Source organism: Parasteatoda tepidariorum, chromosome 10, assembly GCF_982258835.1.
Source record: "Parasteatoda tepidariorum strain Cologne lab strain chromosome 10, Ptep-v5.0, whole genome shotgun sequence".
Lineage (NCBI taxonomy): Eukaryota > Metazoa > Arthropoda > Arachnida > Araneae > Theridiidae > Parasteatoda > Parasteatoda tepidariorum.
Window position 1 is genome coordinate 42717851 of NC_141764.1, and position 19168 is coordinate 42737018.

At 25.4% G+C, this 19168-nt stretch overlaps 1 protein-coding gene across 1 annotated transcript in view; it reads right to left on the minus strand.

Annotated features, from left to right (window-relative positions):
* Nucleotides 1–16113, minus strand: part of LOC107441526 (cell adhesion molecule Dscam1) — a 417585-nt gene extending 401472 nt beyond the window's left edge. Inside the window, 1 exon segment of the mRNA XM_087153704.1 lies at nucleotides 15917–16113. Within this exon segment, the coding sequence (XP_087009830.1) occupies nucleotides 15917–15968 (52 nt within the window). The 5' untranslated portion in view covers nucleotides 15969–16113.
* Between the last annotated feature and the right edge of the window lie 3055 nt (nucleotides 16114–19168).

The window sequence follows — 19168 nt, forward strand, 5'->3', positions numbered from 1 at the left end:
ATCAAAAATATAAAAATTTACTTTTCTAAGTTTGCGTTAATATTTGTTTCATTTTATTGAAGCTATTAAGTTCCATTCCCTACTATTATAGATTAAGCAATCTTCACGCTAACGGGAGGTGGACACAAAATCTCTCATACATTATAAAAACTTATTTTAGTTTTAAAAAATATTTATTAACTGAGGTTATGAGATCTTAAAGTTTTTTTTCTCCCTTAACACTTTAACGGGGCCATTTATTTCTAGCAAGGTTACATTAAAATACTTTTCGAATTTAGATGAAATAATTCATTTAGATTAGTTGATAAAATTAATCTGTATTTTAGCATTTTTTGTTTTAAGTATTTTTATTACTACTCGATAGATGTAATAAGAAAGTAAGAAGTAAAGAAAAAGTAAGAGACTTAATTATTTTCATTTCTTTCAATTTGTAAAATAAATTTTATAAATACTCCAAGTTGAAAAAGGAATTATATAATATTACTTATTTTACAATCCTTAAAAACAGACATATTGTAAACCAATTTTATTCAATATTACTTCATCAGAGCTGATGTTAATAACAAATGGCGTACCAAAGTTATAGTGGTGATAAATATACTTAGCACGGCCTTAGAAAGGGTTAAAATATCTGGTTAAATACTTAGTTTTTTTTGGAGGGTGGGGAATCTTTTTAATTGTAGATAACGTCAAGCTTTCAATAAAAATCCATACTTATAAATTGTAAAGAAACATTTCTATCGTAATTTAAATCGTTTTTTTCTATCGTTCTTATTGTTTTTTCTATAGTAATTTTCTTTTATATAATATTTTTGCAGGAATAAGCAACGGAGAACAAAAATCTCAATAGAAACATCAAATATCTCGCAGTATTGAATTAGCCGACTTTTATGGTAATTTCAGTCAACCCACCGTAATTCTATAACTAGTTCACATTGATTCTTTTTCTACTTCTAAATAAAAGGAAACAAACATATTTATGAAAAATCTAGGAAAAAATATGTTTATTAAAATTGAAACATTTCAGTCCTTTAAATTAGGCAACTATTCAAATACTACCATCATATAATAACTTCTAAAGCGTAACAAAAAAGGGAAAACTTATGTTTAAAAGTCTCTTTAATGATTAAGAAAAATATGCCAAATATCTGAAGTTATTTACAAAATAAATAAAATTTAAAAAGCTCAAAGACATGTTCGTTTAATGAGGCAAGGCATTTTTCTCTGTTTACAAGCCATAAATGTCATCGTAATAAAATATTTCTAAGTTGCATCAAAATTGTTCTCTAACTTGCTTTAAGCCATTTATCATGAGTAAAAATGTCACTTTAATTATTTTGAAGTAACGAGACACTTTTTAAGTCGAAATATTTTATAATAACATTATTTTAATTAATAAGTAGTTGAGAGTTTTCAAAGTTAATCATTTTGTACTGTTTATTCATTTACTTCTGTTCTCCAGAATATAAAAATGAAGATCGTTAAAAATTTAAACACTTTATCAGATCATCTAAAAGCAGGGTTGGGTTTTTGACGTCAAAAACTGGTTTTTGACATGACAAGGGTATAATACTGGTTTAAACCGTCAAAAACCCGTCAAAAATGTCAAAAACTAAAGTTTGCCAAAAAAATATATAAACTTCAAAACTACCAACAGTTGCCATGCATTATATTGAAATTTAATTATACTATAGGTAATCAGCAGGTTTTAAAATATTTTTTAATTAAAATTAAGGTAAAATAACAGATTTAAAATCTCAGAAATTTATATTCAAATGCATGTGCAGAAAAATTTTGCACAAAATTTTTTTAAATATTTATATTTTGAAAAAAAAAAAAATTTTTTTTTGATACTTAAGAAAATTAAAAGTTTATTACTATGCATTTTTGACATATAAGGAACATATAACTAATATTTATAAGGTTAAAGTTATGTTGTATAAATACAAACTTGATACAAGTGTATGAAAAAAAATTTTAATGTTATACCGAATATCTTTATTATCCAGATTGTTAATTTGAATTTAAAAGTAGTTATATTTGTGAATAATGATAAATATAATTCATATTGTTTATTATATTTATTTATAATTATTACACTTACAGGGGTCTGTCCAGACATTTTGTGAAGGGTCCGTTTTTCGTGAAATTGTGAAAAAATTACTCACATTCTTTCAAACAGGGTCCGCTTTTATGAATTTGTGCAAATAGGGTCCGTTATTGCAAAAAGAAAAACTTTTTCAAGGAGTTTATAAATTGTAAAGATATACAAGATTATGCTCAATGCTGTAAAATTATAATTAAAAAAATGAAATTTTAAAAAATAAACAACAATTGCTGCTTCTAAATTAGAGATGCAACATACAAATATTTGGTATTTAGCCTATACTGCTGAACGCAGAATATTAGTTTCGGACGAATAATGGAAGAATCGTCTGCCGAAGACAAAACTTATTTAGTTTACATCCATCTTTCTTGTTTTCTGCCCTGGAAAGGGTTTATTCGATTAACAAAATAATAATGAAGATAAACAAATTTGTGAAGGATCCGATTAAAAGAAAAATCATTTTGTGAAGGGTCCGTTTTTAAATTAAAATATTTTGTGAAGGGTCCGTTTTTATGAAAAGATATTTTGTGAAGGGTCCGTTAACGGACCCAAATTTCTTCTAAACAGACCCCTGACTTATCATTTTAAAACAATTTTTACCTCTTAATTTTTTCCCCCACTTGTATTAAGAATACAAATAATGAATATCTTGAAAGCAAGAAGTAATTATTCAACAGCTGAATATTTAGATATTCAACAAAACTATGTATATAGTATTCAGCAAAATGAAATTCACAAGTATTTGGATAAACTAAATTTTCAGCATAGTAAATGAATAGGCTGAATATACTGTAAATCGACACTAACTACTCTGTGTATTTAACAGAAAGCACTTAAATTTGTATTGTCTTATGCTAAAAAGATTATTAAGAAGATTTAAAAGAATATTAAAAAGATTTTTCCTTAAAAGATGTCTAATGTGCAAAACTGCTAACGTTTATCTTTAAAAATGTCTAATTTTTAGTATAATCTATACTATACACTAAATTTGGTTATAAATAAATTTCTTAATAATATCACTGCAGATTTTCAATAACACATGAAAATGAATACATAATATTACAAAAGATGTGAGCTTTCAAAAGTACAAGATTTTGGTTACTATTCAAAATAACTGTGTTTCTTCAAAATTTTAAATTTATTTTTTCTAGAACATATTTAGGAACACTATCCTTTATAAAAAATATATAAATTTTATGTATTAATTAAATTTTACATATGCATATAGGTTTTTGACATTTTTTGACATTTTTGACAGTCAGGTTTTTGACGTGACAGTTTAAACCATGGTTTAAACTGTCAAAAACTGTCACATGTCAAAAACCTGCCAACCCTGTCTAAAAGGTGTTAAAATCCACTTTAAGACCTATTAAAAAATGCGAATTCTTTTAAAAGAACGTTAAGTGATAAACGCGTTATGTAATGTGGCATAATAATAAAAAATAATTAAATATGAACCAATATTTTACTAACCCATTATCTTCTCAATGTCACTTCAACTATAAAAACGGGGGAGGGAAAATTGTTCGCTAAGGAAAGTTTATGTACTAATAGACTACTAAAGAAGTTTATTTACTCATAGACTACTTACTTACAGACTGTTTCTGTTTTTTTATCTTTTGAAAAACTATCCAGGAGAGAAATTTTTAAAATATGCAATATTTAAAATGATAATTTAGTTAACCCATTTTCCTTTTTTTTTATGAACGTTTAATATTCTAACTTCTTATACCTTTTTGCATGAACGAAAAGCATATGGTTAAAATCTTAAAGCGACGTTTCTTTTTTATCGTTTTGATTTTTGCAGTATAAATATATGTTAATAAATACAATTATCATCATCTATATTTGCAGTAAACGTAGCCGACATAGTAGTGTTTTAGTTAAATATTAATAAGTTTGATGTATAAACAAGCTTAGCGTATAAGTATTATTTTAAAAACTATGAAAAAATATATATTTAAAGACATAGATTTCGTTCAATACAATGTTTACAACACATCTGTCCGATATAAAGCTAGCAAAAATTTATTTGAGTCATTATAGTAATTGAATTTATAATGATATGAAAAGTAATAATGATAATAATGATTATAAATAAGTAATATAGTGTAATTGCATTTATAATGATAAAAAATTATGTTTAAAAAAATTAATCTCCATCTGTGAAACGAATTAAAAAATTAATAAAGGTTTTACATGCATGTGCGAATTATTTATGTATCAAATTTGTCAAAACTATGAATGAGATACATAATCATAATTTTTTTGTGAACGTTTAACTTTCTAACTCCCTATACCTTTGAAAGTTTAACTTTCTAACTACTTATACCTTTTTGCATGAGCCGAAAGTATATGGTTAAAATCTTAAAGCGATGCTTATTTTTTTTTTTTTTTTTTTTTTTGATTTTTACTGTATAAATGTGTGTTAATTAATACAATTATTACCATCTATATTTGCAGTAAACGTAGCCTACATAGCTGTTTTTAAGTTAAAAATAAATAAGTTTGATGTATAAATAAGCTCAGCGTATAAGTATTATTTTAAAAATTATAAAAAAATATATATATAAACATATAGATTTCTTTCAATACAATGTTTACAACACATCTGTCTGATATAAAGCGAACAACAATTTATTCGAGTCGTTATAGTAATTAAATTTAAAATGATAAGAAAAGTAATAATAATAATAGTAATGATAAGTAAGTAATATAGTGTAATTGCATTTATAATGTTAAGAAATTCTGTTTAAAAAAATTAATCTCCATATGTGAAACGCATGAAAAAAATTAATAAAGGTTTTACATACATGTGCGAATTATTTATGTATCAAATTTGTCAGAACTATGAATGAGATACATAATCATAATTTTTTTATGAACGTTCAACATTCTAACTCCCTATACCTTTGAAAGTTTAACTTTCTAATTACTTATACCTTTTGCAAGAACCGAAAGTATATGGTTAAAATCTTAAAACGACGTATCTTTTTACAGAAGGACGTCAGAACTATGAATGACATACAAATTATCATAATTTTTTTATACTATGATAAATATTAAAAAGGGTGGCTCACGAAAAGTTTTTTTCTATAACATATTTTTTCTGTAAATTCAAAATACTTATAAGTTTGTATACTGAAGTTTCGTATTAAACACAATACATACACATCGATTTATTTGAAATGTTTCATTTTGAGCATCTTTCATTCAATTTGTGAAAATCCCCAGATTTTATTATCATCCATTTCGGTGCAGTACAACTTTAACAAGGAAAATTGACGTATGCAACGTCATAAATTTCTTTGTATTTTTGTATTTATTTCATTTCATCGATATAGTTGCATTTCTCTGCAGTTGAAAAGAATTTATAGTCTTAATTCTTTTTTATTTTAAAGTTTTTTCTTCTTCGTTGGTGTTCTCGATGGAATAAATTTTATTAACTGAAAGCAAACCTCACAACTGCATATTCTTCCTGAGCATTATGTGAAAACATTTTTATACAGTGAAACAAAAACTTGAAATATATACTTTTTCATAGTTTATTTTTTTTTTAACGAAAATTTTTAGGGTTCATAATTGGAGATACGATAGTTTTCTATTCCTATTTCATGAGAAAAAAACATTATTTTTTTTTACTTAGTGAATTATTACAACCACATTATTATTATTAAGAAACTAAGTTTCTTTTTTCTCTTAGTGGAAAATTTTCTATTATTAATCTTAGATTTTTTTTTACTTTGTTAAAACTTAATTATTTTTATTTTGATTTGTGCTGGGAATAGTAAACAAGAAAAGTGCTAATTTCATATTAAAGTATATGTGTGATACAATCTTAAAAGAACATATTAAAACAATTAGTTGATTCTTTTCCTATAAATTTTAAAAATATAATTAAATTAGATATTTAAGAAGCATGACATAAGTCAAAAGAGAATTGCACTGTCCTTATAGTAAGCTATTAATGCTTGAAAATAAAAAAAAATCTACATCAACATTTGTTGTTTTAATATAGTATGTTTTTTTTCCTCTTTTACAAGAGGAGATGACGTTTCCAAAATTAGATGATCAATAATTACTCAAACAATAGAGAAAAATTCCACATTCAATAGGAAAGTAAAATTTTGATATCAATGTTAAGATTTTTATCAAAAGTATTACAGATATCTTACTTTCTATTTTATTTATTCATTTTGTCACCTTTAATATCAAGCCAAGATCTAGCTTATAATGGAGACCTGAAAATTTTTACTTTTTTACAATAATAGAAAAATTATGGCAATCGCAGAAAATCGCAGAAAAGCTTTGAATAATGCAATAGTTTTACAATAAAATTCTTACTAAGTTGATAATTGAAAATAACCTTCCAAGCACGTTCAATTGCTGCTCTGGAGGTGAATTTTAATCAGAACTTATCATCAGTTATATGACTTTTGCTGCAAGTTTAATTATTGATTATAATCGAAATATTAATAGCTTTTTATTTTGGTACTTTATCAAACTCCTTGTTCTTTTTTTCTACAAATCTATGAAATTCAAAGTTTCTAAGCCTTATAATTTTTACGGAGCAAAACAAAACGCAAAAAGTAAAAAAAAAAAAAAATAAAAAATGCATTTAAAATTGTATTTAATTTCGAAACTAATAGAAATTATAAAAGAAAACTTAAAATAAAGTTAAATATATAAATTAAAATAGCCTTTTTACCACGTCAAGTCTCAATTCCTCAGTTGCATTATTTTTGATTGCAGAGCAGCCATCATAATAGTAATTTTTTCCTTAAGTTTAACAGTTAAGAATGCTCGGAATGATTATTAAATGTTACTTTTCTATTGTAATTCTTGTACATTTTTCTTCATAAATTCGAAGTTGCAAGCTATTAAATCTTTTAGTTTTTTCTTAACGAAATGTAATGTTAAGTTGAACAATGCAACAACTGCAAAAAATTTTATATAGAGAAATCAAATTTTACTGTTGATTTTTGTACATCAATCAGCACTTTTAGGCCATTTACTGGTAAGAAAAAAATCTCTTTTTTTTCTTTTTTAATGTTCAACTACTATTTTTTATAAATTGTTCTAATAGAAAATAATAAAATTTAGAATGGAAATGGGGAATTGGAATGGGGAATTTTAAAGCTTGAGGTGAGAAAATATTTAATAAGTAAGTTTACTCATCAATAATAAGTAAATTTTATTATGCTTGACTATACTTTTTCGATCTTTTGAATTTTTCAATTAATTTTCGTCATTTTCCAAAGTCTTCTTTACTTTTTAACAACATCTATTTAGTTTTGTTTAAAAACAATGCAATTTCACTTTATCCTTTATTTTGTGTTATCAGTTACTATAACCTGAGTTCTAGTGACTTAGTTCCAGAACCTCAATTATCATTTAATAGAACCTCAACAGTAACTAGAACTATAAACTGCGAAAAAATGATTTCTTCTGAAAGAGTATGGTACCAATTTAACGAACTTCGCGCTTTATGGGAACACAAAAACTCTGTAATTTTTACCAAAGAACTTTTTTAATAATTTTGGTGAACATTAAAATATGGTTTTATAATGGGCTAAAAAATTAATAATTTTATCCTGATACCTTAGAGCTTTGTATTAAAATCATTTATTTGGTTAAATTTACTTTTTAGTTTTATACCTTTTCACTAAGTGTAAGGTAATATGAACAGTCATTTTTATAATCTGAATTCTGTATAAACCATTAATATATAAACTAAAAACGTTATTAAATGTATGGTTTACATACTGTATATTTTGGTTTACATTTTTTTACCTCAAATGCTATTACTATACAATAAGGTAATTTTGTACACATGTTGAATGTGTTGTGATTTGTGATAAATATTTCGCAATATTACTATTTCTTTAAAAACGTGACGTTAAGGTATGCAAAAGTATGATTTGTTAAAAATGTTGAATTAGTTTAAGATGCATTTATGGGATAAGATGCATTAAGATGCATTTATTCCCCATTATGTAATGTTAATCATTTTTTTTGACTTGTTTTTAGTTACTTGCCAAGTTTATTGTTTACGTCAATGCAAATTTACAAAGTTATATAACTAACCTATTCAAAATGCAGTAAAGAAATTAAAAAGTTTTTTTATTAAAAAAGTATTATAGTATTGCAAGTGAATTGCCAGAATATGAAAGCAATGAAAAATAAATAGCAGTTTTGATAATGAAAGCACACAGATGGGTGCAACAGCGCAGACCAGACAAAGGTAAAAATCTCTGAAAGGAAAACATTTCGCTTTTTTTCCTCCAGTCCATAACAAAGTACAGAAAAAACTAAAAAAAATAGAAATCTGATAATTTTATAGTGATTAATTTATTTTAGAAATGAGAACTCAGTGAAAAAGATCATTTTTTAATAATTTTTATTTTATAAATTTACATTAGTTTCACTCTTAATTAGTTTGTGAATTAGTTTAACTCCTTTCTACATTGAATAAGAAACAGTTCCTGAATAAACAGAAATTAACAAAAATCTTACTCATGAAAATAATCGAAAAATCGGCTTTTACCCCTGATGCAACGATTGAACTTTTATGACCCACTTATATTGTTTCCATATAGCATTAAAACGGAATAAAATATCCCATCTTTCTGTTCCTGTAATATGGTTTTCCAATTATAATTACTAGTTAGAACACTTAGCTATTTGAGTTTGAATAATTAATTTCTGATATTTTGTTTAAGGGTGCCATTTTATGTTTTCTCAATTCTCAGCGTCCATCTTAATCAGTTTCGCAAGTAAGTTTTTCATTTTTTTTTGTTTTATTAACATTTTCAGCTAGTTATTAAACAAAAGTTTAATAACTAATTTAGTAACAAAGTTATTAAATTTAGTATCTATTATCTGTCCCAAATTAAAAATTTTATGAAAAATATGAAAATAGTAATAAATATTAAAAAATATAATATAGACCGTACTTAATTGGTCAAAAACGTTTCACACATTTTTGATAACTGATAATTTAATAATTTGGTAAATAAAAGGCAAATAATTTTATTTATGTTTTTTAAGTCTCAGTCTTACATGTTATATGTTCCCATTTTGAAACATAGAACAATGCAAGAATAATAAAGAAAGTACAGAATCAGAAATTATTTTTTCTAGTTAAAATAATCAAGCGAATTATGTCTGAAATTTAGGCTTACATTTACTCATGCAGATAATTGTAAACGTCATAATATTTGCTAGATTTTTTTAACAAAAAGCAAAGAAAGTTTAAGGAAAATAGTTAATAGCTTAAGAGTTTTATTCAATTATAGAATACAAGTAAATATTTTCTATGGAATTGATAAGATTTAAAGATTAAAATACAATGCTTGTTATAAATTTCATCTTAGATAAAGCTTCGCTAATGCTTATTTTGCTTTTGTTTTTTACTGTTTTAATCTAGCCTTAACTAGAAACTTTATTTTCGCATTTTTTTAAAATTATTATTCATCCGTCATTTTTTGCTGTATCCTGGGTTTCAAAATTAGGTACCAACATATATTAGATTCTTTTGAACAACATTGGTGTTTAAAATGAAACCAGAAACTGCATTATTTTAATTGCTACATTAATAATTAATAAAAGCCATATTAATACCTATATTCGAGTTACACTTTTGAAATAAAAATAACGGAAGAAAAACTTCAATTTATTCCTTTATTAGTTAGACGTTTTGTAAATCTAATAAAATTAATCAAGAAATCATTTTATTTAAAACTGAAATAATAGCATCAACATTTTTCTGAGTATCGAAATTATTTGTTAAACTTTAGATAAAGAGCAGAAACTGAGAAACTTAATTGAAATTGCTTTTTCTTTTAAAAAAATTCTTTTCTTCCGATATGCTAAAGGTAGTTATTTGGTAATTAAATTTCTGATAACGTCACTTCAGTTTTTATTATTTATTTTAAATATATCTTAGAAAATAATCAATATCCAATTTCGAAAAAACTATAATATATTTCATTAAAATCTCAGCGGTAGTTAAATAACCTTCTTCTTTCAGATTTATGAATATTTTAAAGTAACAACAAGAAGTCAGATATTTTATTAACTACTTTTATTTTAAATTTGAAACTAAAATCTGATACAAAATTTTGTGTTCGGTATTCTATATTTTTTTTAACTTAGTGAAGTTTTTCAAGTTTTTCAGAAAGTTACAAAAGGAAATGTAATATTTCTTTTTGTAATGCATTTTTCTTAATAAAATAATATATTAGAAATATTTCAATAATTTATTGTTAAGTGAAAAAAAATACATTTTCCTTTATAAAGCCTTTATTTTTTCCTTTTGGAAGATAATGCTTAATGCATTATTTAAACTATTTATTTTTAAATTGTTTAAAAAAATTCTTAAGCTTAGAACATTATAAGATTTATATGATTAACATTCCAAGTTTTAGAATAGTTATAAGATTAATATTCTTATCTTTTTAAGGGGGAGTCAATTCAGCAATTTTAATCTAAGTCTATTTAAGTAAATTACGGATTATTTTTAAACTGTTATTCATCAAATTGCACTATAAAGTTATTAAGAGACCTATATTATAGATAGTGATAAAAATTGCAATTACTATTATGGTGCATAAATACTAGGATTAAAAAGATTAAAAGGAAAGTTTATGAATCTTTTAAAATATAGTAAAATTAACGAGAATTCAATAATTTAAATAACGGTTTTTTCCTACACTATAAAGGAAACAAAATCTGTAAAAAAAAGTTTGTGTTCATTATTCGGTGTTTTTGAATTTTTATAAAATGTTTTAACTAATTTAAGAAGAAAAACTTTATAGAAGTGAACATAATAAGAGTCCATATTTCTTTTTGTAATGAATATTTCTGGATTAGAAAAATATTAAAGACAGAGACACTTTTTGGCAGTTTATTGATAAGAGAAAAAAAGAATTTTTTTTGTAAGTTCTTTATTTTTTTTATTTTTTAGATGATAATTTTTAATGCTATAATTAAAATTATATAATTTTCCATTGTCTGTAATATTATTTTTTCCTAAGTTTTAAAAGAATCATAAAATCAATCTTCTTTTCTTCTCAAGTAATGTAAAACTGTTTTTGCCTATCTCAGTCTGTGTAAGTAAAGTTTGAATTCCTTTTTAGCTATAAGTTATTAAATTTCAATATACAGTTATCAAATGACCTATTTCTTTTCTTAATTAAGAAAAAATTGAGGTACTATTATAATATGATACACAAATAATGGGATGCCAAAATATAAATGTAAAGAAATAACAAATAATACTGTCCTGTAATGTCTAGTCATTAAATTAAAAAAATCGCAACTAGGGTACACTTGTTGGAACTAGGGTTGTTTCAAGAATTAATAGTAAAACAGGTGATGAAAAATATTTTAAATAATGCTACGTTAATTTTAGAAAAAAAAGCTACTATAATTCTTTTTAGAACAATCTTGCAAATTTTAACTTGTCAAACATTTTAACATATTCTGGAAGTTCCCAATAACTTCTTTCAAAAACAATCCATGCACAAATTTCTTTTTAAAATTACGCCTAAATGTAACTAAAAAAACTTATATTGCTTTAAAAAAATCAAGAAACTTAAACAAAAAGCTTGTTTTTATTTATTTGCATATTTAATTTTAAAAAAACATAGTTTCTTTGTGATGTTAAAAAGCATCGAAATTTTTTTCTAAATATGTATGATGAACATGTTCTACATAAAAAATTCCCAGATTTAAAATGCATTCTTTCAAATTTAGTTAGCATATTTTTTGTATAAATAAAGATTGTTTTAAAATAGGGAAGCGGTATCAAAGAATGCAGAATTTCAATCGCCATTTAAAGTACGTACTATTACTTTAATGTTACTAACGCTTCAGTATTCGAACTATTTCCACCAATCCCAAACAAATTTACATGTTTAATAATCTGAAATAATATAGGATGTTGCACATAAAATATACAACATCCTTTATCAATCTTTTTTTTAAATTTAAGCTCAGTTTAAATTAGAAAAATGTAACAAATATGTAGTATTTGAAATAGTTACAGCATTTCAAAATATCTTTGAAATGTATAGAGTTACTGTTTAAAAAGTAGAAGCATCTTCCTTTTAGAAACTACTTATGAAATAACCAAACCAGATCTTTTAATATCTTTTAAAAGCCTCTTGCACATATATTTTAAAATATTTTAATGCTGAAACGGAAGAAATATTGTGATGCTTCAACTATCTTTATCAGACAAAACTATTTGAGAGTTATGAGGTTTATATTAGTTAGTGCTAGACAGATCACAGATAAATTTTGTTCCACTTGACACAGAGCAGGCAATACCTTATAAATGTTTTTTATTTATTGATTGATTTTTTTTAATGTTAGAAAATTAATATTCACTTTAGGCGTTTTAAATATTTGTCATAAAACAGTCTGTAATATTTTCTGTTTTAATTATAAACTTATTTTAAGAATTTTTATTCAATCGAGTTAAAAAATATGAAATAAACATCTATTTAAAATTATAATTCAAATTTCCATCAAAAATTTTTTTTGAAAATGTACTGAAAGTGTACAAAAAAATGTACTGAAGCATAAATTACTCTTTTAATGGTGTGAGGGAAATAGCTAGGGTTGTAAATTTGTAAATATTATTTGTAAATGCATTTTTTACACTGGTTTTATTTTCAACATTAAGCTTTATTTCAGTATCCTGCAAGATTCATGTAAACTGAACGAATTTTTACTTGATAAGCTATAAATAAATTGTGAAAAACAAAATTGAATACTGTTTAACACCACCTCTCAACTTTATAACCACTTGGGTTTCATTTATAATCATATAAACCATGCATCTATAATTTTTCATGTCTATTGCATCCACAGTTAGACTGATGATTTAATCTAAGAAATCCATCGAATTACTGAGATGCTGATTTCCCTGTTTCAACCACTGTTTGATCACGACCATCAAAAATTGTTATGAGAAAGATTTCAAGTCTGTTGATTATACAGGTTTTGAGCTGTAATAGGATGTGCGTGAATGCCTAAAAAAGCAGTTTCCGAGATCGATAAATTTTGATGTTAAATATGAGTATCAATAACATACTTGTGATAGAAATATTGACTAAAAGGCAGCAACTTTTCTACAAAAATGTCAAATTGAACATGTTATTTTATGTTAGCAGTCAACTTGATGAAATATCGGGTGCAAATGATTATAAGTAAAATCCTTCGAAGCCTTGACCCATCTCTGACTTTTCATGACTTTTGCCGATGTGACTAAAGTTATTTCTGGCGAATAATAGTAATTGTTGCTAACTTAAAGAATATGCAATTAAAAACGTCATACCTTTAGCATTATATTTTAGGTTAAATATTTACAAAAATAGAGTTTCGAGAAAAATTTACAGTTATTAAAGATTTATGTGTTTTATATTATTTGATTTTGTAAGTACAGTAATGTTTTAATGTATATAATACGTTAAGAAAAACATAGTGTGAAATGCATTTTTTTCACTAAATGTTTGCTAGAAGATTTAAGCTATCATCAAGTAATGTATTTCATTACTCTCGTAGCTTGTAAGGAAAAAAAGAATCTAAATTCACGAATTTAACATTAGCTTAAGGAATCTAGGCATTAAAAAGTAAAATCAAAGTTTTCTTCCAAAAAAATGAAGGTTTTAAACTTTTCATTTGTAGTTATAAATTTAAAGCAATATGTGGTCGGGAAATATAATGTCCCACTCCTTATAATTTGAAAAGTTACATGTACACAAGCACTTATAAGTTCTTGTTGATTAATGAAGCTGAACATATTCAATGAATTTAATCAAATATAAAAGCATTTTTTTTTTTAACTAAGCTTAAAATGTTGTACTATTTCTGGAATTGTTATACATAAACATCCATCACGGTTAGCTTGAACTTTTATTTAAATTTTTTTTTTTTTCAATAATCAAAAGAACAATTTTTGATGACGATAAAAAACATAAAAATATGTGTATTTCTCATTGGAGAAATTTGAGATATGAACAGAATTAATAATTAAAAACTACACATGTTTACATTTATCTATTTAAATTTAATCTATTAAGTTTAGTCTATTCAGATTTACTAAATGATTTAATAAGAATTATTAAATATTTTATTTAATATTTGATAATTCTTATAATAATTTTAAATAATTTTATAAATTTCCATTATATAAATAAATTTAAGTCTTAGTTTTTTGCAATAACAAATTTTATGCACTTGAAATTTCTTATGGAAATAATGAAACTGATTCTTTACTTAAAAACGTCCATTTGTAGTTGTTTTTTAATCATTTTAATTACGTATTTTATTTTTTCCTTTTTTTTTTCATTTGAACTAAACTTTATATTTTTCTCTGTAAATACTGTGGCTGGGTGCAAAGTTGGTTTGTCGTCGGCCTTCTGAGCCCAAGTCTGCGGGTTCTATCCCCGGCCCAGACATCGGATTTTCGGGACGCAGAAAATCCTCAGCGGCCATGTCGTATGATTATGCAGCATGTAAAAGATCCCTGGAGTGCCTTATTAGCTCTTGGCATTTCCGGAAAAATTAAATTCCTAGTGCATTTTAGCATCCAAATAGAGCCTGGATGCTGCCATCTAGTGTGGCAGAAACTAGACGTCCAAATTAACATTACCAGTATCTCACCCATTGTGGTGGTCCTGAAAGAGTGGATACCACTTCTGGCGAACGCACTAGGTCTGATCATGTGTGCGCACTTGTGCAGTTCATTGGAAATAAAAAAAATTAAAAAAAAATCTCTGTAAATACTTTACACCTTCAAATTATTATAAAACTTTTGAATTTCAAAGGAAATGTTTATAAAATTTTGTCATTTTCATTCAAACTCTTTTTTTTTTGAAATGCATGGACATAAGATATTTTCAAATCTGCATTTATATCTACTATTTTTAAAGCATGTATTTGTTTTTTAGCAATATCTGCCCTGAGGGAAAAAAATGGTCTCAGCTACCAGAATATAGTAATTATTTTTGTAAAATTACAATAAAATATGATTTTATAAAATGCGATAAACTGGGATAATATTTTCATGAGCATGCCATAAAAACCATTTTTTCGGTTATATTTAATTTTCTTTTTCGTATTTCTTACTGAATGTGTGGTAATGAGTATTATAATATTGAAAACCTGATTTTCTGATTAACCGTTACCATATGTCAATAAAAGTTCCTACTTAATAATTTAAATAGCTCACAATATGGTTTTATTACCAGAATTATGTAATTTTTTTACCAAAAGTTTCATGACCATACAGTACGATAATTTAACCTTTTTCAAGTGTACTTACGTTCAATAACTAAACTGAAAGATTCCTCTTAGAATAACAGAATGAATAAAATAAATTGTGCAAATAATTCATAACTATTGTAGTGTGCTGAAGCTTCTATAAAATAGTATTTTCTTTTTTTTTCCTACAATGATTTAATAGTAAAAAGTTAGATCAGGGGGTAGTCATATAATAATTGCATAAATAACATGCATTTTCCCCTTTAAAAATTTTATTAAATTCTTTTAAAACTAAAAGGGTAAACTTTGCCGGCAAAGTACAGTTAGTGCACAATTATTATTTTATTGTCGTTTCTTTTTCTGATTTTTTGGTATAAAAAACATTTTTATAGATTAATCAATAGTTTTGTTCCATTATTGTCCAAATAAAAAGACCCGGGAGTTTATAAATTTCTTATAAGCGCTTTTTATGATAAATTTGTCAATAACTAAAGATTTATGATTATTATAAATTTCGTATCAATTAATACTTACACGAGATATAAATCACAGAAATGACAACACTTAATGCAAGTCTTAATCCCATTTTTCAAGCAGAAATGAAACGTCAAAATTATAAGAGAACTAAAATTCAATCACACACGCGCGAAAGCGCACCAGCTGACCATGAGACAATAAATAGTGCTCTGAAATGTTTCCCGCGCCTCTCTCGGACTAGAGTCCCACGAATCAGTTGCTTTCATCCTTACTCTAGTACATCTTTTCCACTGCCCCCTAGCGGAAAAAGTGTTCGCCGTTTGTCATCGTAATCGTTATCCAATGCTGAACTTCTGACATGTCAGGAGTTTTGTTTGAGTGCCTTAAAAGTTTTCTGGTAATGACCAATACTATTTTAGAGGAGAATGTTGGGAAAGAAAATAATTAGAGAAAAGGTTTCTGGAGAATTAAAAATTAAATGTAACGATAAATAACTTTATCCACCTTTAGAAGAATTATAGAAGTATTTTAGATAAGAATTAGATAGAATTAATCGTCGGCATTTCTAAAGATTGTTTATAAGGTATTAAATTTATTTAACGCATTAGCTGTTAATTATTCTACTTTTATGTTTAAAATAGATGTCCAGATTTCTTTAATGTAAGTGAACTAACATAATGTTCCCCAACCCCCGGTCCGAGGACCCGTACCGGTCCGTGGATCAAATGGTACCGGGGGGGGGCCCTTTACACTGAAACTGAATTTAAATTCCTAGGTTTAAACCCCAAATTAAAAATATCTGTGTTCCATTAAAATTTTATTTATTTAAAAAAAAAAGCCCCCGAAAGTAGTGACATAAATTTTTTAATGTTTATAATGTATCATTGTCTCCGATTACCCCCAGATGGAATCGTCTCATTGCAAAGAAACAAGCTCAGGGTTCTCATTCACTTAACGTTCGAGTAAGTTTAAATGTTAAATCACTTTATATTTATTTTTTGGTGTAATTGTATTTTATTTAGAAGGCATGTTTAAATACAATTAAATTAAAAAATCAAAATAATCTAACATATAAACAATCAATGCTCCCCCCCCCTAGCGGGTCGCGATAAAATTATCAAACGTTGACAGGTCCGCTGTGAAAGGTTGGGGAACACTGAACTAACGGATTCCTTCAGTCAAAATATCCAACCAGATCTTGCAATGGATTTTAAAGATTTCAACATTCATTTGAGAATATTTATAACTATTTTCTATTTACTTTCTTAACATCATAAATTTTGAATGAATAAATTATATTTCAAAACACATTTTTTTCCAAATTACTATTTTTCTCTATAATTTGTATTTTGAACGTAAAGACTTAAAATCAAAACAGACATTTCAAAAAATGGACAAGTTAATGTTGCTTTGACATTAAAAAAAAAGTATTATTTAACAAATAATATATTTTCCTTTCGGAAAATAGATTTAAAAAAATATTACATAAGAGTGTTAGTTTTTAGCAGGGTAGTAAATTTTTCGATAACTGACCATTTTATCAGGTTTTTGACAAGTGTCAAAAACCCAAAATTTCACTGAAAGGAAAATTATAAGCTACTACAAACGAGAAGTATTTATAAATTAACATATTTATAAAATTATTAATGATCAACCAATTATGTTCAAAATTTATTTTGAAATTAAACTCAACTTTTGACAATTGCTATCAGAAACACAAATTTTTGGGTCGAAAATATTAAATAATTATAAATATAAATGTGTATAATTTAAATTTATCCAATCTGGGGAATTAAAATAAAAAATATCAATTGATTGCCGCAAAATATTATTCAAGACATAAAATCATTTAATATGCTTTTGAAAATTTTAATTTAGGTAAAAAAAATTTTTAAAAGATAGTGCCCAATAATTTACCAAAAAAAAAGGCAGATTATTTGATGTTTTTATCGTTTTTTGCTGTTACTAGTTTTAAACATCTCGTGAATTAAAACTGTTGTACATGTCAAATTTTATCATTTCTTAAACCATGGTAAATTCCAGTAGAAATATGTATTACAGCATTAAAGGTATCAAAGTTTTGACTGACTGCTTTATTGACTAAGATTTTCATATAATACCAGATTCAAAAAGTATTAGTCCGCTGAAAGACATGTATATTTATTCAGTACAAATTTGTTTCTGTGCCTCATTTTATTACTTAAAATATCATCTAATCTAATTAATCACATATTTAAGGGTCTACCCTCCGAGTCATTAAGATAGTATACTAGTTCCTGAAAATCAAATTAAATGATCAGTTATCTATCTGCACCCCTTTTCATTTCCCACAGTGCACATACAATCGCTTGTACTTTATGCTTTAATAGTCGAAGTACATGTAATGTTAAGCATTAGTTACTATTTAGCCAAATATAATGTAATTGTTTTTGTTGATCAAAATAAAGTTTTAAGAAATTATACAAGAATTTCTTAATCATAAACATCTCACAACTGCTAATTTGCAATATAAATGAAAATCTTTTTTCTTAAATTATCCTACATGGATATCCTTCTTAAATTATCCTTCATGTTTAATTATTACGTAATTTACCAAGCAAATTTAGAAAATATAAGGGTTTGACAAAAATATGAAGAAAATCTTTTATACTACCTCTATATAAGCAATCTCTCCTTTAGCAGCTAATGTTTTCAAAGATTTTACTTAGCAAACTGCTTGCACAGTTATTATTATTATACTTTAAGCTTTTAGAAATGCCCGTCGCACACATATAAAATTTTGATTGAACACAATGATGAGAAGAAGTTAACATTTTATTTTTAACTTTAATATCAGCAATTTGGGAAACAAGGTATAGGGTTGCAATATTTACATAAGGAGCAATATTTAAAAATATTATATATTTATATTTTAAATTATAATGGTATTAAAAAAGAAGAAAAGCTTTTAACCTCATATTCTCATTTTGGCCGAAACAAAATTTTCAATGGTAAAAGAACATCTTTCTAAAAGCTGAATCTCTTTCAGATTATGCCAGCAATTTTCCAAAGGATTTGCTGCTAAAAGAAAAATTGTTAACATAGACGTGATTTTATATTCTTGCCCAACACATTGTACATTATAATCTTCAAAAAAAATTTAGGATCATTCTTCATTAATAAAACCCTTCTGATTAATACAACGATTTTTAATTTCATCGAATTGTATTTTGGTCTCTGAAAAGTGTGTTCCAAAAGTACACATACTTTTAGAACTTAAGCATCTGCATAAAAATACAGGCTGTCATGTGAGGAATAAAGATGATGACA